General features: G+C 45.1%; 1 protein-coding gene across 4 annotated transcripts in view; it reads right to left on the reverse strand.

Moving 5' to 3' along the window:
• Window positions 1-1,044: 1,044 nt before the first annotated feature.
• The window catches only part of DDX31 (DEAD-box helicase 31), a 47,740-nt gene continuing 29,729 nt past the window's right edge, over window positions 1,045-19,055 (reverse strand). For all 4 annotated transcript variants that reach the window (XM_030461149.1, XM_030461146.1, XM_030461147.1 and 1 more), the window contains exons 18-20: window positions 15,553-15,664; window positions 10,739-10,919; window positions 1,045-1,478 (exon numbers count right to left, since the gene is read on the reverse strand). In XM_030461149.1, coding sequence (XP_030317009.1) covers window positions 1,331-1,478; window positions 10,739-10,919; window positions 15,553-15,664 — 441 coding nt within the window. In that variant the 3' untranslated portion in view covers window positions 1,045-1,330. The remainder of the gene's footprint in view (window positions 1,479-10,738; window positions 10,920-15,552; window positions 15,665-19,055) is intronic.

Below are 19,055 nucleotides of genomic sequence, written 5' to 3' on the forward strand. Positions count from 1 at the left end.
CCTTTCTACCTTCTGACACCTCAATTTGCAACTCGATTTGAGCACTTTTTTGGTCCTGCATCAACCACCACACCCAGCTTGGGTCATGGGGGGGCTGCTCTTCCTCATCTCCTTACTCAAGGAGGACACATGCAGCCAAGTTGTATTTTGCAAGGGTTCACACTGGTTTTAAATGTGTGCTTTAAATGAGTGCTTGTGCTGAAGGAGGTGCTGGAAGAAGGAGAGGAAGGAAGACAGGGTGAGGGAGCTGGGTGCTCACCTATAGGTCCTGGGAGACTTTGTGGGTCTCCCTCAGGCCTTGGGGAGCACCCAGGGAGTTTTATCATGGGCTTCACTAGAGCTCAGGGTCCATTTCATGCCTTGGGCACTGGTGAGCAAGTGCCAGCCTTGAGGTCACACACTTGGGGTCATCCCTTTCCTCAGCAGTCCCCATTCTCTGATAAGCAAGAACAAGAAAAAAAAGGCAAATGGGAGAGGCATGAAGGAAAATCCATCAGGGTGGGTCCTACTCAGAAAAAGCCCAACCAGAGCAGAGAACCCCAAGAGGATTTGGGGGATTGCTGGATTCCAAGCTGGCTCCTTCCCACAGTGACACTGTTTGTTCCCAAACTCAGGAGTTTTGACATGAAGTTTTGTGCCCGTGAGCTCTGTCCTGAAGGAACCATTGCACTGAGGAGCTCTTCACAATCCCACCACTTGCACCAAAACTGAGGGAGAGTCCTCCTAAGAAGCATTACCTGGCTAACAATGGGTGTCCAGGGGAAGACTTCGCCCCAGTGCACAAAGGACAGGAGAGGAGGTGGCAGTAAGATGGCTGTGGCCCCCAAGACAGGAGCAGAAGTGTCTCCCCTGTGACAGGGGAAGGGGCAGCAGCCTCCTCACCGCTCTTTAATGTGCTCCTGGAACACCTCCTCTGCTCTTCATCTGGTTAAAAATTAGCAAGCTAAAGGATAGTGAAGTGCTTCTACAGGCCTTTAAAACAGGAAAGCATCTTCTGTCTTAGCACTCTTGTCTCACATTTATGTTATACAGACATCACATTGCTCTGAAAAGGGTATTTAACCTTTTTTTATTTTTCTTGCAAAAACCACCGTAAAAACGAAACATCTTCAGGAAGCCACAATTTAACTGCAGCAGTGCAACAGGACATGCCTGGATTCGATTCCATTTGCACCTATGGAATGAGAGGGAGGAGGCCAAGATCCCCAAGATCCCTCCCATATTTGCCTGATAAATGGAAACACTCCTCAGTTTTTGGCAGGTCACCCCGGCCCCCGGCTGAGGCACTCAAGCAGGTTTTGCAGCCAATGACTGACTGGAAGGTCCAGGCTTATGTTGGAATCTGCTGGCTGCCAGGTTTTCTCTGTTTTTTCTTCTTCTTGACCTTGGATACACCAGTGTCCATCCCACTGGAATATTCGGATCGCAAGAGCTCAGCAAGGCGACGTTTGCCGTGGGTCTTCTTGAGAAGGTCAGACCTGGGCAGAGGGAAGAGAAGAGGAATGAGATTTCCTTCTCTCTGGAAGGCTGCTGGGTGGGCTCCTCATTTTACAGCTGTGGAAAGTGACATTTGCACATGAGCAGAAGAGCTTCCTTTTCTTGAGGCTTGATTTGAAATTCTGTCTCATGCAAAATTAGATATTGTTGTGACAGGTTTTCACAAAGGTGGCAAAATATCATGCCAGTTTTAAAAGCAAGCCTTTGTTCTGTACAAATGCTCTTGCAGGGGTGGTGGGGAGAAGGAGGGAAGGTTGTGTGCTGAAGGCTGATGAATTAGGTGACACAGCAGTTTGAGAATTATAATAATAATAATAAAAAAACCCAAACTAACAGCACTAAGACACTGAACAACAGGGACATTTTATAAAGAGCTTTAATCCAGAGCTTGAAAACAGAGAACACAGACTAGCAAAAAAAAAAAAGTCAGAAATTCAAACCCAACAGACTTTTTCTTGCCATGTCCTGCAGACATCACATGCACCTTACAGCCTCCCTCTCCCCAGACCACCTTTTGCAAAGGTAGCTGCATTCTGCCCAGCCCAACTCCAACATGGATCTCCCTGTAGCCCTAAACTTCCATCTATGAATACAAAAACCCACTCAGCATTTTTCTACCACTGTCCTGCTCTATGACCTTGGGCAAATCTCATCTTCCTTGCTGCCATCACCCTCACTGATTTAAACTGCAATCTCATCAGTGCAGGATCCATCATTCCCTACCAGGTTTGGGTGGTCCTGGGTACAAGGGGTTATCCATTGGTGTCTGCACATCCCACTCTCCTCTTCAAAGTCCAGGAACATCTCAAAAATGATCAAACAAGCAAACAGAAATCTGCCTGTCCCTCTGTCTACAATGGGGGAATTGAAGAGAGGATCCCTGGTTCTGTGCCAGCATGCATGGACCTCAGCAGCCCTAAAGGTTGACACCTTATAGCAGTGCCTCCTGGGGTCCCTTCAGGTGTCAGAACCATGCTGGGGAATCACAGAAGGAAGGATTTCCATCTGCAGCAAACAAATCAAGACATTCATCAGGATAAACACACAAAGCAGGGAAGCAAACTCTTGGCTGTCTGGGGTATCTGCTTGTCCTTTTTCCACAGCTTGATTTCTACCCCTGTATAGGTTTCATGGCTGGAGTGGGTTTGGAAGGATGAATCCAAGTGATTAGAAGATTACCACTGAGAGATGGTTTCCTCTAGAAAGGGAAAACAGTAACTCACAGGCAGGGAGACTCTGCTATCTTCAGTCTAGTCTTCATCCTCACCCTAATTAAGCATCAAGCTCTGCATTGGCAGCAGGGCTCAAGACTGGAGATACTGCAGAAATAAGAGGCACAGCTACCACCCAGTTTGAACCCACAAAAACTAAGACAAAAAAAGACAGAAATGACTCAAAAGTGACTGTACAGCTCACAAAGCCAGTATGCTGTTGGTAAAGCTGTACCTGCAGCACCTCCACAGCCTTGTGCCTTCCTGACCACAGCAGCAGAGATGGAAGGAGGGAGGGATGCCCATGGGTGCAGGCACAGCTCTGGGCCAAGGTGTGCCTGAACCAGCCCAGCTCTGCTGCAAAACCTCTGTAGTGCAGCTGTATCCTCTGCTCAGCCCCCTCCATCACTTGGTAAAGTTTCTATCTGACACTTTCATTGTGTCTCCAAGCATTTACTACAGTAATTCCAGGGTTACCAAGCAACAGATCAGTTTACTTAACAACAGGGAACTATCTGCTGCAAAAGGACAAGTAATCCACCAGTAGCTGCCAGACCAGTTTCAGCTCAGCAGGGAGGTTGTCCAACACTTTATTATCAATCAGGTGAAATCATTGCCCAATTAGTAAATCAATACTCCCTGCTGTGGTGATCAGCTGTACACAGAAAAGTAAGGATGGAGAGAAAAGGGAGGTTTCTCCCTCTAACCAGAGCCACAAAAAAATCAATGGAGCTGTGCTGTGGAACTTGTCCTGATGACTGAGAGAAGAAAAGCAATTGTTAAGGCTCTGTTTAACCATGAGATGGGAGAGCCACAGGCAACAGCAATAGTTTGTCCTGACAGCACAGGAGGAGAAGTGCACCAGGTCAGGATCCCCCAGCCAGAATCTGAATTCTGTTGAAAACCTGTAAACTCCTCTCACTGCTCAAGAGCAGTCAAGACAACAGCAGTGAGGAAAGGCACCCTGTGCTTATGAGAAAGCCCAGGAGAACAGAGAGAGACCTTGATACTCACCTTCTGAGCATCCTTGGGCAAGGAATTTAATCCCTTTGGCCTTGGTGTCCATTCTCCCACCTCCCAGCCCAGGCTGCCTGTGTTTTCCCTGTTGCCAAAGACTGATGTGATGTTAATTTAAGAGAGCTGTGTGTGGTGATATTGGATATTGTGGCAAAAAGCTTCATAGAAAGGCTGTAAATGTAAAATGTATTTGCAACACAGACAGAACCCATGTTCCCATCACTGGAATAACACATGGATTGTCAGCCTCTGTTTCTGTGATCTCATGTCTAGGTATCATGCTGTATTGAGGCCTAATGAGAACACATCATGTTGATAACGGGCAGAGAAATCCCCAGCCCTTCAAATTCCTCTTCCCAAACACAACAGTCATTTGGTGGGGAGCTACAAAACAGTGCAGCTCAGGGGAACTTGCAGGGGAAAAAGAGATTCACTAACAACTGACCCATCCCAGTGTGCTACAGCACTGAGATTTCAGCAGGGCTTCAAGGAGGAAGGAGTGTTCAAAAGGATGAGAAAATAGCCACTTTTATTAGCTGGGGGAAAATGAGACAGGAATAGAGAAGTCATAACTCAGAAAATGAAACAGCCCCAATGTATGAGCTAGGAAAAGCCTGTCCCTGAATAGAAGATATTTGACTTCCCTGTGTTACTGTCCAGAGCACTGGGTGGTGAGTGCTGTCACACATGGGATGCAGGCAGGAGCACTACTGGACTATTACTCTGTTACACAGGGTATGGGTATCAGGACTCCCATAAAAGACAGACAAGAACTGGTAAGTAGCCAGAGGAACCAGCAGAGATGAGGTAGCATCACCTTCTAACCTCAGGCAGGGGACACATCACCCCCTCATTTGCAAGGCTGAACCCCAGCCCAAACCACTGCTCTTGGCTTTAGATTCCAGGCACAGGGAAAAAGCCCAGATCACCCTAAGGTCTATCTAATCACCTCATTATCAAGGGGAGAGCAAAATGCTTTGCACAGTGAAGAAGGGGAGGCAGAGAGCCCAGTACTTGTTTGGCAGTGTCTGAGAAAGATCTCCTCACAAAGGAAAGAATCAAAATCCCAGAGTTACAGCTGCCTGTGCACATCTGTAATTAAGCTGCAACCTCACAAAAGCTGTTACCAAGAGCCCCAGCAGAGAGGCAGGAAGAAAAAAAGAGGAATTGCCCTCAGATGGCTTTGTTATATCCTGCAAGGCTGGGAAAGACCAGGCCAGAGACAAACTCTTACAGAAAAAAAAAAGAAAAAAAAAAAGCTCTAACCTCCAGAAAACTGGAGATTTCATTCACTCTTTAAATGTGAGAAACTTGTGAATCTTGCTAAGTGCCTCACTGAGTTATGAAAAGGCAGAAGAGAAGCATCTGGAAGAAACGAGAGAGAAAAAGCATCCAGCAAGGAAAGAGTGAAAACTTTCTCTCCTCTGCCTCAGTTTCCTTCTCTCTCCATCTGCAGAGCCACTTGCAGGGTGCTGCTGCTGCCCAACCCCACGCTTCAGAGGAAAGCAGAATTATCTGGAGTGGTCTCCTTTTCAGGTCCCTTGACCCTCAACTCTTTGAGGGTACTCTTCCAGAGTACCAGAAAAGATTCATGGCAGATCTTCTTTCTCATGATGAAAAAACCTCAAAACCCAAGAAGGTGAATGCAGCACAGGTGACTAACCTGGAATCCTCTGCTGTTTCCAGTTGTGGCTCTGCCACATGATACTCCATCACCAGAGAGGTCCCATCCAGCTTACATGCAATGCACCTTCAACATCCTCAGTTTGTGATTTCCACACACCTTGGGTGACCAAGGACTCTGTGAGCTCTGAGGACACCATCTGAATTCTACAAACACTAACAAGAAGAGGACAGAGTAACAGAGGCAAAAAGACCCAACACAAGTATTCTGACCTGGGCTTTGAGGAGGTTCACCATAGCTGAGATCCTGCAGACAGCTCCAAGGCACAAACAGAAGAGGAAGAGAAGCACACACAACCTGTTCTGTTTCTATATAACATCCCATTCACCTCCCAAGCATCACTGTCAAGAGCATGAGAATGATCAAGTTCCACCAGCTGATTTCATCAGACTGAATTTGTTACAATATGCAAACCATGATCCTGAATGTGGAGACACTCAAACATTCAGGTGAGAAAGGACTAAGTGAAAAAGTAGTAAGAAAAGGAATGAGTATGACACCATTTTTCACCTTCACTCCAAAATTCTAACATGTTTGTTTGACTGATACATTTGCTTCACTAGAGAACAGAATCACACACTGATATCCAAGCCATAAACACGAATGGTTTCTTGGACATCATTTGATGGCTCAGGAGATGTCTCTGCTGGTCTTTTTCCCTAAGTAAAGAGATGTCTCCTTCCACCTGGTTGGCACTGCTGTCTGTTCCTTTGTCTGGAGCCATTTGAAATGCTGGTGCAATGCAGTGCAGCAAGTGCAGTGACCTTTAACCATCTCGCAGCATCTGCAGCAACCAAAGCTCCCAAACTGTTTCAGCTGAGGGAAAGGGAGCATAAAGTTCTGATGCACAAGGCCCAGAACTCATGGAGTGTCTTTAGAGGAGACAGGAGTAGTCTGCTCAATTTATCAGAATACATTTCAACATGGATTGTGCTATCAATCTGCCTGACAGCATCTCCAACAGCTCCTTGAAACTGTGCCAGCAGCAGAGCTTGGTTACCTCTGGGCCAAGGCTGCTGCAACACCTGCTTTTTCTACTTACAGTGTTGGATGAACCATCTGCAGCCAATGCAACCCTGTTTGGGTTGGTTTTTCTGTTGTTGTTTTTGCAGAGTGGGGGCAAGAAATTCATCAGCAATCCTACACTGCTCTTGACAAGTCAACAGATGGCCCAGGTACTCTGTTATCAGTTGATGTGAACAAGAGCTTGAGCAGATCATGGAAAATTATTACTGAGAAAGACTGAGCATTAAGCTCTGTTCCAGAGTGGTCAGAGCAGGGCAGTCTGCACACCAAGACCTCACCCTGAGTATTTCAGCTATACAGAAAGAGACAAAACCCCACAGCTTCATTTCACTACCACCCTTTGGTTTTCACCCTATGGAGAAAGGATGAAAGCACCACTGGGAGAGCTGGGAACCTCCCAGCATTCTTGCTTCTTTCAGGCTCTTTCCCAGCCTAAAGGATAGAATTTATTTCAATCAGGGAGAACTGATCATTTTCTGGTCAAACAGCACAGAGGTTTTCCAGCTCCATGTGCAAGCTCACTCAAAGGTGGTGCAAAGGCTCCAGGCTGTGGTGGAACAGGACAGTAACAAAGGGCATTGCTGTATGCAGAAAACAATCAGATGGATTTTGTCATTATAAAATTTCAATTACATAACAGGACTTTTTATAGTATCATGATTTGGTAAGCAGGGCTCATTTGTGAACCTGAATTGCCTCCATGAATACTGATGGTGATGTTTCCTTTCACAGCAGCCATCTCTCTTTACTGTAATTTTTGGATCTGTCTGCACTCCAGTGCATGAATCTGTGTTCTGACCTGAGCTCCAGCCTGGTTTTCTAGAGCAGACTGCCCAAAACAAGTGAAATTCTTAGTGGGCTGAATTCCAAACTTGCATTTTGACTAATTAAGTAAGTGATTTTAAGGAAGCTGTAAATGGCATGCAAAAACTGGCAGGCAAACTGCTTCTAATGATTAGACAATTGCTGTTCAGGGAGACCCAACTGCAGTCTCTGCTCACAAGCCCTGTCAATAGAAACATTACTCTTTCCAAAACTGTCCATTGACACTCAAAACTGGAATCAAGGATGTGAGGCAGGGGAGAAGGCAAAAGGCTTTCACCCAAAGGAGACTGCTGCCCTGGCCACTCAGAGGAGGATACACAGGGATGCAGTGTAGGTTTCTCATCAGGAATCTGTCTGACCAGTAATGCTGAAGAATGAATTCCCACAATCATCCTCCAGTCAAAACCTTAAGGGCAGGATGATTTCCATATTCAGTGCAATGCCTGTGTAATAATGATGTAAATCAACCACTCAAACAGAAGCATCCTGGACACCTTTTCTTGATCCCATTTTAGTTAGGGATTGGATTTGGGGTTTTCACCTTAATTTTTATACTTATTTTTTGCACATGCTACAGCAACTGTGAATATGCTTGGTACTCATGGGTAAATTCAATCTTTCTGAGCATTTCTGGCATCAGAGACATCCTGTAGCAATGAGTTCCATAGAATTTAGTGAACTTAAAGTTTTATCCCTTTCCTTGTACTGGCATGAATTCACAAACAAGGCAAAATAAGTTGCAGCTCCTCATTGCAGTGAAACCCTTTGGGGACACATGCCAGCCTGCCAGAGGTCAGAAGGAGCAAACAGACCACAGTCACCACAGAGTCCCATAAAACCTCACTGATCCAAAATGCAAAAGACTGAGTAGCACAGGGGTGCTTGGTGGAATGGCAATAGGTCTCTGGCATCTACATTGTGGGAGAGTCAAAAGACATGTGTGTCTGTCAGCTCCTGCCTGGGCATGCTGCTGCTCTGCAGTCAAAGGCAGACAGTTAATCCCTCAATGGAAGTGGGATCAGCTTCCCTGCATCTACTCTCCAGTAAAAGCATGAGCCCAGACACTTACTGAGCTGATGTAGTGTAATTTAATATACAGTATCTGGTTCATGTGCTCATCTCTTACCTAAACACAGCATTTCAACTTTCAGTTAAAAAAAAAAACAAACAAAAAAATCCACAAGCAATTATTTTGCCATCTTCTGACTGGGTTTTGCAAGAACCACTGCAGTTCTGGGGGTAGCTGGTTTGCACAAAGATGTTTTAAAGAAGCCTTCAGAAGGAGCAAGCTGCTTCCACATTTCAGCACTGAACCATCACACCCCTGGCTGCTCTGTTGTCCTGTCTCACCTTCCCAAGCAGGCTTTCTAAGGAGGTGGGAAGCACAAAAGGAGACTTAAAAAGAAAGGAAAAGTTTTCTTTGTCCTCTTACAGAAACATTTAATGATTGCCTTTACCCCATGTTCAACCTGGACTGCCTGTTCTTTATTCTCTGAGCAGGTGCTGAGAGACGAGGCTTTAGTGAGCAGACTGATTAAAAACAAGTATCGGATGTTTGGAGACAATGTGTAATACAACCAACACTCCTGGCATCATGTGAGGAATATAATTAAAAAGATTGCTCTGTGACCATGCTGTTATAATTCCAAGCTTTGCATTTTACAATTAAAAAAGCATTTGTCTTCTAAATGGCAGGCTAAGTTCAGCTTTCTGCTTTGTTTGTGTGAAATCAAAGGCAATTCTCTGTACAGAGCTAACTCCAATTTATGCTGGAGGAGACTGAATTTGAATCTATACTCACTTTCTCCACCCTATAAATACTATCCTATTTAGATCTTCTATAGGGATCTATCTTTATAGATGGATCTATAGCTATAGATAGATGAGATCTATCTATCCCTTTGTGGGATAGGATCCCATATCCTATAAAGATCTCCCTTTGTGGTTTTGTTATTTTTTTTTAAGCACACGCCAAGAAAGTTAATTAGAAACAAGTCCCACAGCCAATAACAATTGTTGCACATCATAACTTTGACTTTCTCCCCAGCCTGAACTTTGCAGATGCTCCCAGATTTGAAATCTGGAGCCTTGAGCCGTGACAAACCTGTGCAAAGTCTGCCCACTTTCCCTGAGCTGCAATTATAGAATCCACAGGCAAATGAGCTTCCAAATCACTCTCACACCATTTGTTCCAACACCTCCACATCCCCCAACCTCACGTGTCATGTGCATAAACTACCTACTGTATCTTGAGCTTGTCTGTACTATAATAGGATGAGGACTTGGGGAGGGGGAACGCTGTCTAAAAGAGGTGTGTAACAAGGGCAGAAGTAGCTCTAACAGAGCAGCAACATCATAGGAACAGAGAGAGGCATTGTTGCAGGCCAAGTAATCCTGTGACACGCTACTGTCAGTCATAGCTTGATACCCTGCTGGGCCAGCAAGACATCAAAGCCCACCCCATACCATCTTACATGCTCTTTATCAGCTAATCAGGCTATTCTTCCTGAAATAAAGCCCCGTTAAATCCCCTGCTCACAGGGGCATTCCCATCCTGTTGCCCATCTGCTGGTGAGGGTCAGCTGAAGCAGGAGGCAGATCAGTGGCCTGTCCCTGGTGGCTTCTGAAAGCAGGACAATGCTGTCTCCAACTTTTTTATTTTAAAATCCCTTCTCCTTGCTTTTTCCCCCAGTCCCCAGATATGTCCATGTGCAAGAGATGTCCCCAGCCCAGGAACAATCCTGTGGATTAGGGATTTAATTGCACAGCTAACGTTTGCTAATGGAGTTTGCAGCAACAAATACATGGAAAGAGTCATAACTGATACGGATAAAGAGAAAAAAGCTTTTCCTTCTTTGAATGATTGCTGTGATTTTACTGGCAAGGCAGAGGTCTGTATTCTGGCATTGTGCTAGGGAGGACATGGAGCCCTTTACATTGTCATCTCAAAAGGGAGGATTATCTGTCCTGTGGAACCACCTTGAAGGAACTAGGATCAGGCATCCTGAGCACCTTCAGCTCCATTTCAAGCAGACAAGAGGAGGATTCAGGGCTCTGCTCCTCCAGAAGCATCAGAGAGCTTCAGATTCCTTGCACAGGAAAGGAGGACCCAGGAGCAGCCCTGTCCACACACCTAAGGGGACTGAGTTGTAACCCAGTTGTGACTCCTCCTGGGAGAAAGTCCCAATGATTTTGCAGAAATCTGCAAAAGTTTTGCCAGAACTACTTAAATCTACAGGCAGCAGTGAATTAGTTTGTAGGGGGTTCATTCCTACCAGCAGACCTAATTTTTGCACTGAGTTTGTACTTGTAAAACTAGAGTCAACCATTTAATTAATAACTATAAAAATACAGAGCAGTCTTCCCCTCTCCTTCAGGGCCTAAGCTAATGCCTTCCTAGGGAAAAGGATAAATTCTGAGAGGCCAGACACTATTTGTCATGTGGCATTGCTTGGCTCATGAATATAACTTGGCTTACCTTTTAGGTTTTGGTTTGGTTTTCTTCTTTGAGCCAGCAGCTGGAAGAGCAGTCAGGTTCTGGGGAGCATCTCTCAGGCCAAAGCTCTTGGCTACATGACCCAGGTGGAGAGACTTGATGTGGAAGATGTGCTTGAGGTTTCTGGGATAGGTCGTATAGGCACAAAGGAAAGACTGCAGTGCTGAGGGGAAAAGCAAAAAAAAACCAAAATGTGAATTCTGTTTGCTACTGCATTTATATATATATATATATGTATATATATGTATATATGTGTGTGTATATATATATATATATATACACACTTAAAGATTCAGCTGTTCCAGCTGAAAGGACACTGGTCTTGTCCTTTGGGACACCTTTTGGGCAGCAGCTGGTAGAAAAGCTTGGTATGTTAAAAATCTCTGAAGGCTGTATAGCACTAGTACAATTCTGAAAGGAGAAGGTAGGTGGTGAAGTGTTAGGAGCTGAAACAAAGCTACATGAAGTCATATTTGCCTCTTGCAAGGATGCCCCTTCTCCCAGAAAGGGTGATGTCTGTAGCACATCTCACAATAAGAGCCACTGACATCAAATGGCAGCAGATAAGGGGAGTGAGGGAATAGAGATAAAGGGATGAAGGGAGGGAAAGAGAAGCACAGGAAGACTCCTCTGGTATTAGAGTCCCTGTAGTCCATGCATTTTTCACCAGTTACTAGCTAGTCCCTTATAAATATCCGAGAGCCAGATGGATTTCCTGACTCATCATCACACTGAGAACAGAGCTCACCTTCTCAAAAGGGAAAAATAATAGAATAGCATGCAAATTTCCCTTTACATCTTTATATTCCTGTAATGCCCTTCCCTCAGGGCTCATTGCTCTAAAGATGATCATCTACTAATAAGAACACTACCACTGCTGCTCCATGTCCCTGGTATGTTAACTACACCCAGGTTGTCCTCCCTGCTATGGGGAATAGAGGGACTTGAAATAAGGAAACTCTACAGCTCAGGAAACAGCTCCCTTCAATCCCCTGCAGCTCCTTTGCTCGCTGAGCCCCCTGTGCCCCCTCCAGCCCTTGCTGCAACCACCACCTCCATCTTCCTCTCCCTCCCGACCCCTGAGCAGCACCAAGCTCTAAACTCCAACCTCTCCTGCCCTTGCCTGTTGTGCCACTGGACCAGCAAGTTTGCCCACAGCTTATTTCTAATCTCTTGGCAGCAGCCGGAGATTGGAGTTTATGAACAGTAATAAAAATGTCATTTTAGCAGATCAGCTCCTGGAAGAACCTAGGGAATCCATCAAAGCTCTGTTTACTGAGTAAAGTGAACTCCTTTTCCCAATCGATGAGAAGAAAAGATTGAGGTTTTTTGCACCTTCTTCCCAATTTCACAACACTACTCTTTTTAGGGGCATCTGAGCATGAAGAGACCTGTGTTTTACCAGAGGGAATGCTAAATTCCAAATAACCTGTCTCAGGGTCTCGTTGGAAGGCCATCCCTCGGGGGGCTTATGCACCAGCCCAAATGCTTTACTAACCTTTACTCTGCTGCTTTTCTTTCAGCAAGTTATTGGTCAAGCTCACCTGCTATGAACAAAGGTGTAACTCTTCTCAAAAGGAACAATACCAACTTGTTCCTGCTCTGAATCTGGTCTGGTTGGAGCTAACACAGCTGTCTGTCTCACAGCACTAGTGAAGGTTGATACTAAAGATGCTGTTAGGATGAAGGCTGAACTCCTCTCCCACAGCTTTTCAGATAGCAAAGGCCACTGGTACTGACTCAGATCAGAGTGAGAGAACCCAACTGTTACAGGCCCCCATCTTCCCCAAGTCCTGACTGACACAGCCAGATCCAGTCCTGAGTCAGAGCATGAAAACCAGGGAAGACACTAACCTAAAGCTGACCTGTCCCCTGGCTGAAACCTCCTCTCAGGTAACTGCCTCACCTCTGAGGAGCTCAGAGCTGCTGATGTTCAGTACAGCACCCAGGAGATTTATATGAAGGTGAATTCCTTTTTTAAGCCTCTACCATCAGGTCTTTAGACCTCACAGTGGTGCCAGAGTCAAATTTTCCATTTTTTACGTGAATTATTGGGGCCAGATACTAAAAGTTTGGGTTTTGTTCTTTTTTTTAAAAGTTGAAATTCTTTTGTAATTTTGTCATCAAAGAGATTGAGCTTTTTGAAAGCAACTGAAATAGACTGGGAGCAGTGCTGGTCAGGCCTAGAATTCACATAAAGGGTTCCCCATCTTAACCTCACAAGAGCAAACTGCTTGAGCTGTTAGCCTCTGCCACACTAAGGTGAGTCTGAGGCAATGCAGATTGGCCTGGGGGGGATTCAGACTTTTACTCCTGTACAGGAGTGGACTGGAAAGAGTCCTTTGCCCCTGTGCATCCCCACCTTCCTATAGGAAATGTAAGTGCAGAAAGGCAAAGGAAGGAAAAAGAGAAAAAGGGAAAAGAGCAAGGTATGATGGAGGTCAGCTAGGTTGGTTTGTTGTGTTTTTAAACAGAGGACAAGAGGGTAATGAGACATGAAAGTGAGCCAGGTGACACAACTTGTTCAGCATGCTCTTGGCTGGCAGTGGCTCCCAGAGCTTGTCCCCACATGTGGCCTCAACCACAGGGCTGAACAAACCTGAGGAGGCACCAGAGAATTCTGTGATCCTGTGATCCAGTCAGCCTCCAGAGCTGGGGGAATGGGAAGGAAGAATGCACTGAAACCACCAGGGGTTCAAGCATTGTGCCATGGCAGTGGGATCCTGTAACTCTGCTGGTCCATCTCCACATCCACAGAAGAGATGATACAAAATGCTCAACTATTGGCTATAAACTGGGCAAACATGGAGAAGAAAAGCAGGGTTTGGTTCCTTACCCTTTCTGTAACCCCAGTGGCACAGAGGATTGGAATCCCCTGAGTTCTATCTATCCCCACAGGTGTGCTCATGTCTCTTACCATGCCACCCTTCAGAGAAGTCCACCTCCCAGAAGGGGCTGCACACTTGATGAGGTTCATCCTTCTGGTTGGAAGGCCCAGCCATCCCCCTCCTCACACCCATCTCACCACAGATCAGTCAATCAAGTTTGAAGGGCAGCACCTCCACTGAACCATTTGATTTGAGTCTGATAAACATGGGACCAAGAGGCAGAAGGGGTGAGTGGGCAGGGAGCCACTCGCCTTTTGAAAGCAGTCTGCAGTCAAAACACTGCTTATTAACATTGACTAGGTCAGAAAATGGGGAAAAAGAGAAAAAGAGAGAGAAACAAATGCATTTCTGGCACAGTTTCCAATTGAGTGTCTGCCATGAAAGCAAAAGCCAGCTGCCATGTTAATTATTCATGATGCCTGGCGCAGAGAGGAGGAAAAGGGGGTTTATGGAAGCCACTCAGCAGTGGAAAATTTGCATATGTAGATAGCAGAATAGGAAAAAGAGGTGGAGTGCTCCTGTAGAAGATAAATGGGATGCACAACAGTTCAGCATTTCCTAATATATTTACTGTTGTTTTTCTCTGTGGCTAAAAAAAGTTATTTAGTGCTGAGGTCAGCAACAAGTGTGTGTGTGTGCAGAGTGCCATATGCTGTACAGAGAGAGCCCACAGAGGCTTCTGAAGTGTGACCAGAGCCACTCAGTTGTTCTCCATGTCACAGTCATTTCAGGTTAGAAGTTCACATGGGGTAGAAGGAACCCCAGGGGAGCAACAAGAAGCTCATCCATGGAGGATCAAGGATTTGATCACATTAGTCACGTGCTTTGAGATTGTGGACCTAAAAGGGAGGCTATACAAGTAATCAGACCAGTCAAGCAGCACAACACACCTGAAAATGGGTGCAAGCAAGCTGCCTGTGTAGCAAGCCTCTACTTTTGCTGCAGGAGAAAGGTATTTTGAAAGCCTGAGGTAAAATAATCAGCACTGCAGCTGTCAGAGCAGGGGGTGAGAATCAGCAGAGCGACATGCAGTGGCAGGGAGGAGAGGAAAAGAGTGAGAGAGCAGCACTTCCCACACCTCACCCATCAATATGCATCATGAAAAGCAGGCAGAGTAATTTCAGAATGCAGATATGAACTCCAGTTGTTCTGCTGTGTCATCACATAACAAATCAGTGCAGCATTCAGAAAAAAAACACAGCACCTTTGACCTCTTGAACATGGTATTTTCCTACCATATCCCTGGCAAGTTTTTCTTCTACCTCCAAAATCCACCTTCCTCTGGATTTTCCAAACTGAGAAGCACAAGAGTTTCTTGTCCCAGTCAGTGACATTTGCCAGGCATTCTGCTTGGCAAAGATGGGAGATCAAATCCCAGATTTGCACCCAGCTACAATTATAAAATCCATCCCACTTTTATTCTTCCTGCCTTTTTTAGGAGTTGCCCCCTCTCTCAGATTTTTCCCACCCCACACTACAACCTCCAGTCTAAGCCCCTTGCCTGTAAAAAGTTGCTCCTAAGGCATCCTGCCTTGCAGGCTTCAAATTCATCCCTGGTGTAAATGAAAACTACTGGGTAGTATTCCAGGAGGTGGTGGAGCTGGTTACCCATGATCTTCCCACCACAACACACATAACCAATTCGCTCATGCAACTGGGTCAGAGCCCTCAGATGTTGATCCTATCAAAAGCCAAGACTAAACCTCATTTGCAGGTAATCTGGGAATGCAAGAAATTAACATTTAATATCAGCACAAAGCCTTCTGGGCTCATCTCAACCCCCTACAGAGCCCAACAGCTCCAAAATGTTTCTTCCAGGCCTCTTCCCTGAAGCTGTCTCCCCAGAAGAAAATCTTGGTGGTTTATATAATTCCTTCAGGCATGAAAAAAAAAAAAAAATGCACTGACCTTTCTTTGCCCACCGGACAGTCCCCTCACTGGAGTGAACATAATTCTCAAATTTTGTCTGCAAGACGGTGGCTCGCTCCCGGACTTCCTGAGGGTCCCTGCCACAAGATCTCTAAAAGGGTGGTGGGGAGGATTAGAGGAAAGAGAGAATTTGAGTCAGGAATAATGAAGCAGTTTACAATAGATTTAATAACAGTAAAATCACACAGTAACCACCCAGGGGCCAACAAAGGTAATCCTCTCAATATTACTAGAGGAAAAAAAGAATACAGATAAAGATGTTAAAGCAGTGAGTGAGAGCTGTGTGCTGAGGAGAGCAAATCAGCTTTAATTTTGTGTTTTCCAACATCACGTAGCTTTTTTCCTTGTAATTTTTTTGGGTTTTTTGGGTTTTTTTGTCCCCCTTTTCTTTTCTCTCCCCAGAATCAAGAGGCCAGATACTACTGCTTCTTTCCTTTGGAGTTATCCAGAATAACTCCTCCCCAATTCCATGCTAAAAGATTTAGACTGATGTTGCAAGTTCCCCGTGCAGTTCCCCCAAAACACATGGCCTGTTCTTGGCCATCATTGGGCAGGAGCTCTACATTTACCCCCCAGCTCCAGAGAACAGACCAAATTCAGTGCCTGTGAACAAAGCCAACACAATAAACTTCTCACCATTGCCTACATGATGTTTTCTCACTGTCAACAAACCATTCTTCATGGTAACTGCCATCATGTGGTTCCTCTAGAATAAGACAAGCCCTTTGCACCAAAGGCCTGACAAGAAGAAAATCTCTTGGGCCAAAAGGGCAATTCTGCATCTGCTCAAGCTTCCCCTGGATCAGACTGTAGGATGCAGTACAGGAAATAGAAAGCAAACATTTCTGGGAGCAAGCTGTTACTGGGAGGAGAGGAGAAGCTGTTTCTTACTAAAGTGGAAGAGAAAGGAGAGGTGGGCAAGAAAACAAGTGAATTTTTGACAGAAAGTTGACAGCAAAGTGCAAAGCCAGGCATCCATGGGCATGAACCTCTCCCAAGAATAGGCCACAGTTCTCCAAAGCAACTCAGACAGAAAGCAGCATCCAAGTCCTAGAGTGCCAGATCCAAGGCAATGACTTGATACTGGTCAACTGACTGGAAACAAACATCCAGCTGCCACAAGTCTGCACTAGGCCTGTGCCAAGGCAACAATCCTGCTGTTCCTCAGTAGATTTCCATGGTAATGCTGCATAACCCTCTTCCCTTGCAGCTCTGAGCATCCCCTCTGCACTGCTGCCCATCCAGGGAGCCATATCACACCAACCCCATGAACCTCAGTGATCCTGGAGGCCTGGAGATGCTGCTGGCACCCTACACAAAATGTTTTGCTGATCCAGATCTGCCACTCTATCACCAAACAGCACATCTGCCCAGAGACAGCTCCTGAATGCAATCTGAGTTCCCTGCACAGTGCCCTCTTCTGAGCTGAGGTTCCCACAGCTTCCAGCCATGGGTTTTTCCTCAGCCAAGCAGATTTGGGGACCAGAGCTCCTGTTCACTCACCACCTGGACTGAGTGCCCATCTGCATCCTCAAAGTCAACAGTGGGGATGTTAAGGCTACCCCAAGGGTCTCCCAGATTTCTGGTCTAGCTGTCTGCCCTCCACTCGAGGACCTCACAGCCCAGCCCCTCTCACAGACACCTCTGAGTTTGACTTCATGTGTGAGTGCTAATCAGCTGAGACAGTCTCCAGTCAAGGGGCCTCTGTAAAGGTTTAATAAGGCACAAGTGGAGCTGCCTCCCTGAAGTGGACACTCATCATTGTCACTAACAAGTTTCCATTGACGTGAAACATAAAACTTTCTCCCCCTGCCTGCTCCTCCAAGCCCCCATCACTTTCCTTTTGTTAAGCCTCCTGGCAGCACAAAGTGTCACCTTCCCAGCGTTTTTTAATATGAATGTGAAATTAGTGAGGTTTGCCCTTTCCCCTGGCGGACAGAATCCTCTGTTATTAAAAAGTAAAGCACTTTAATAATGAAAACTTTTTCTCTTTTTCCTGTGTTTTAACTGTTTAAAATTAATGAGAAGGGCATAACGGTTGTCAAAGCGATATTGAAAGCTGGGTAGCCAGGACCGAATAAGCACGAAAATCCCTCCAGAGTGTTAAATAAACAGTGCTTCAGCCCCCTCTGAATCCCTCTGTTGGTTATTGTATACATTCTGTAACAGCACTCAGAATAGATCTGAGCACCAGGGAGGCAGAAAGGTTTCAGAATTCCAATAAAGGCCTCAAATTAAAGACAGCCTGGTGCGAATTCCAGGAGAAAATTAAAGAGACCTCAAGCTTAAGTGACAGGTGACTTGCTTCTGTGTCACAACTGTCAGGGGATTTAGTGATAATATGGCAATATATTACAAAGGACTTTTCTTATTCCCCCCTTTAGGTTTCAAAATGAGGCATCTCTTCTTCCTGGTGCTGAGGGAAAAAAACCAGCAAGACAAAAATGAGGGATAAAAAACTAGGTGCATAATTTCCAAAGTGTGAGGTCAGTCCAAGAGAAACAAATGAAAAAAAGCAAATGGCAGGAAACATAATGTACTCAGAAAATAGCTTCTCCCCTCCTCCCATATCTCCACCTTGTCTTTTATACCCTTCAGCCCCTTGAGACAGATCTCATTTTAAAATTGCCCCCTAATGGGCATGAAAAAAAAAATTTAAAAATCTGTGTTTGATTCCTGCCTTCCAAGGAGGTTCATTGGAAAAAAAAATTAAATAATAATAATAAAAATCTAAAATTAAAACTGACTCAGAGCCAAACTGTGAAAATACAACCTGCACACCATGTGAGTGTCTGGACAGATCAAATAAAACCAGTGCTACTGGAAGTGCACTGGAAGCCATCCTGTATGCTGTACTCACATGTCCAAGCTTTAATTCTGCTCAGATGAACAGGACAATTTATTTGAGACCTTATACATTCTTCCAAGACCCAAAAGATAGAAGTCTACCCCAGAGGCTTGCTTGATCTACTCTCCATCCAGATGAATTTGTTAGATCTGTTAAGTAAGAAGTATTTTTGCCATCATGGAGAAATAGGGAGACAGGAGAACTTTCCCTCCCTTGTGTTTGTTCAGAGGAAGTGCCTGTTCTGGCAGATCCCTAAGCACTGTCATAATGCCTGTGATCAATAACAACATCTATAGGCTAAAATAAGAAATGGGCCTGGTTACAATGTCATTTAACTGGGTCAGGACATCAGGGGGATTTCCCCAACCACACCAAGAAAAGACATTCAGAGGAAAGAAACTTTTGATTATGAAGACTGCAGCTTTTAGGTTTGTGAGGCTGGGTTAAGACCTGGAACCCTCTGATTTCATTAAGAGAATATGTTAATGGGAGAGGGGATTGAAACACAATAAAACTAGACTGAAGTAGGAAACTTCTTTCTTAAAAAAGTACCAAAAAAAAAAAAAAAAAAAAAAAAAAAAGGCAAAACCTGAGGCTGTAACATCTCCTGCTTCCATTATACTTCAAAACAAAA

This window comes from Calypte anna, chromosome 17, assembly GCF_003957555.1.
Source record: "Calypte anna isolate BGI_N300 chromosome 17, bCalAnn1_v1.p, whole genome shotgun sequence".
Lineage (NCBI taxonomy): Eukaryota > Metazoa > Chordata > Aves > Apodiformes > Trochilidae > Calypte > Calypte anna.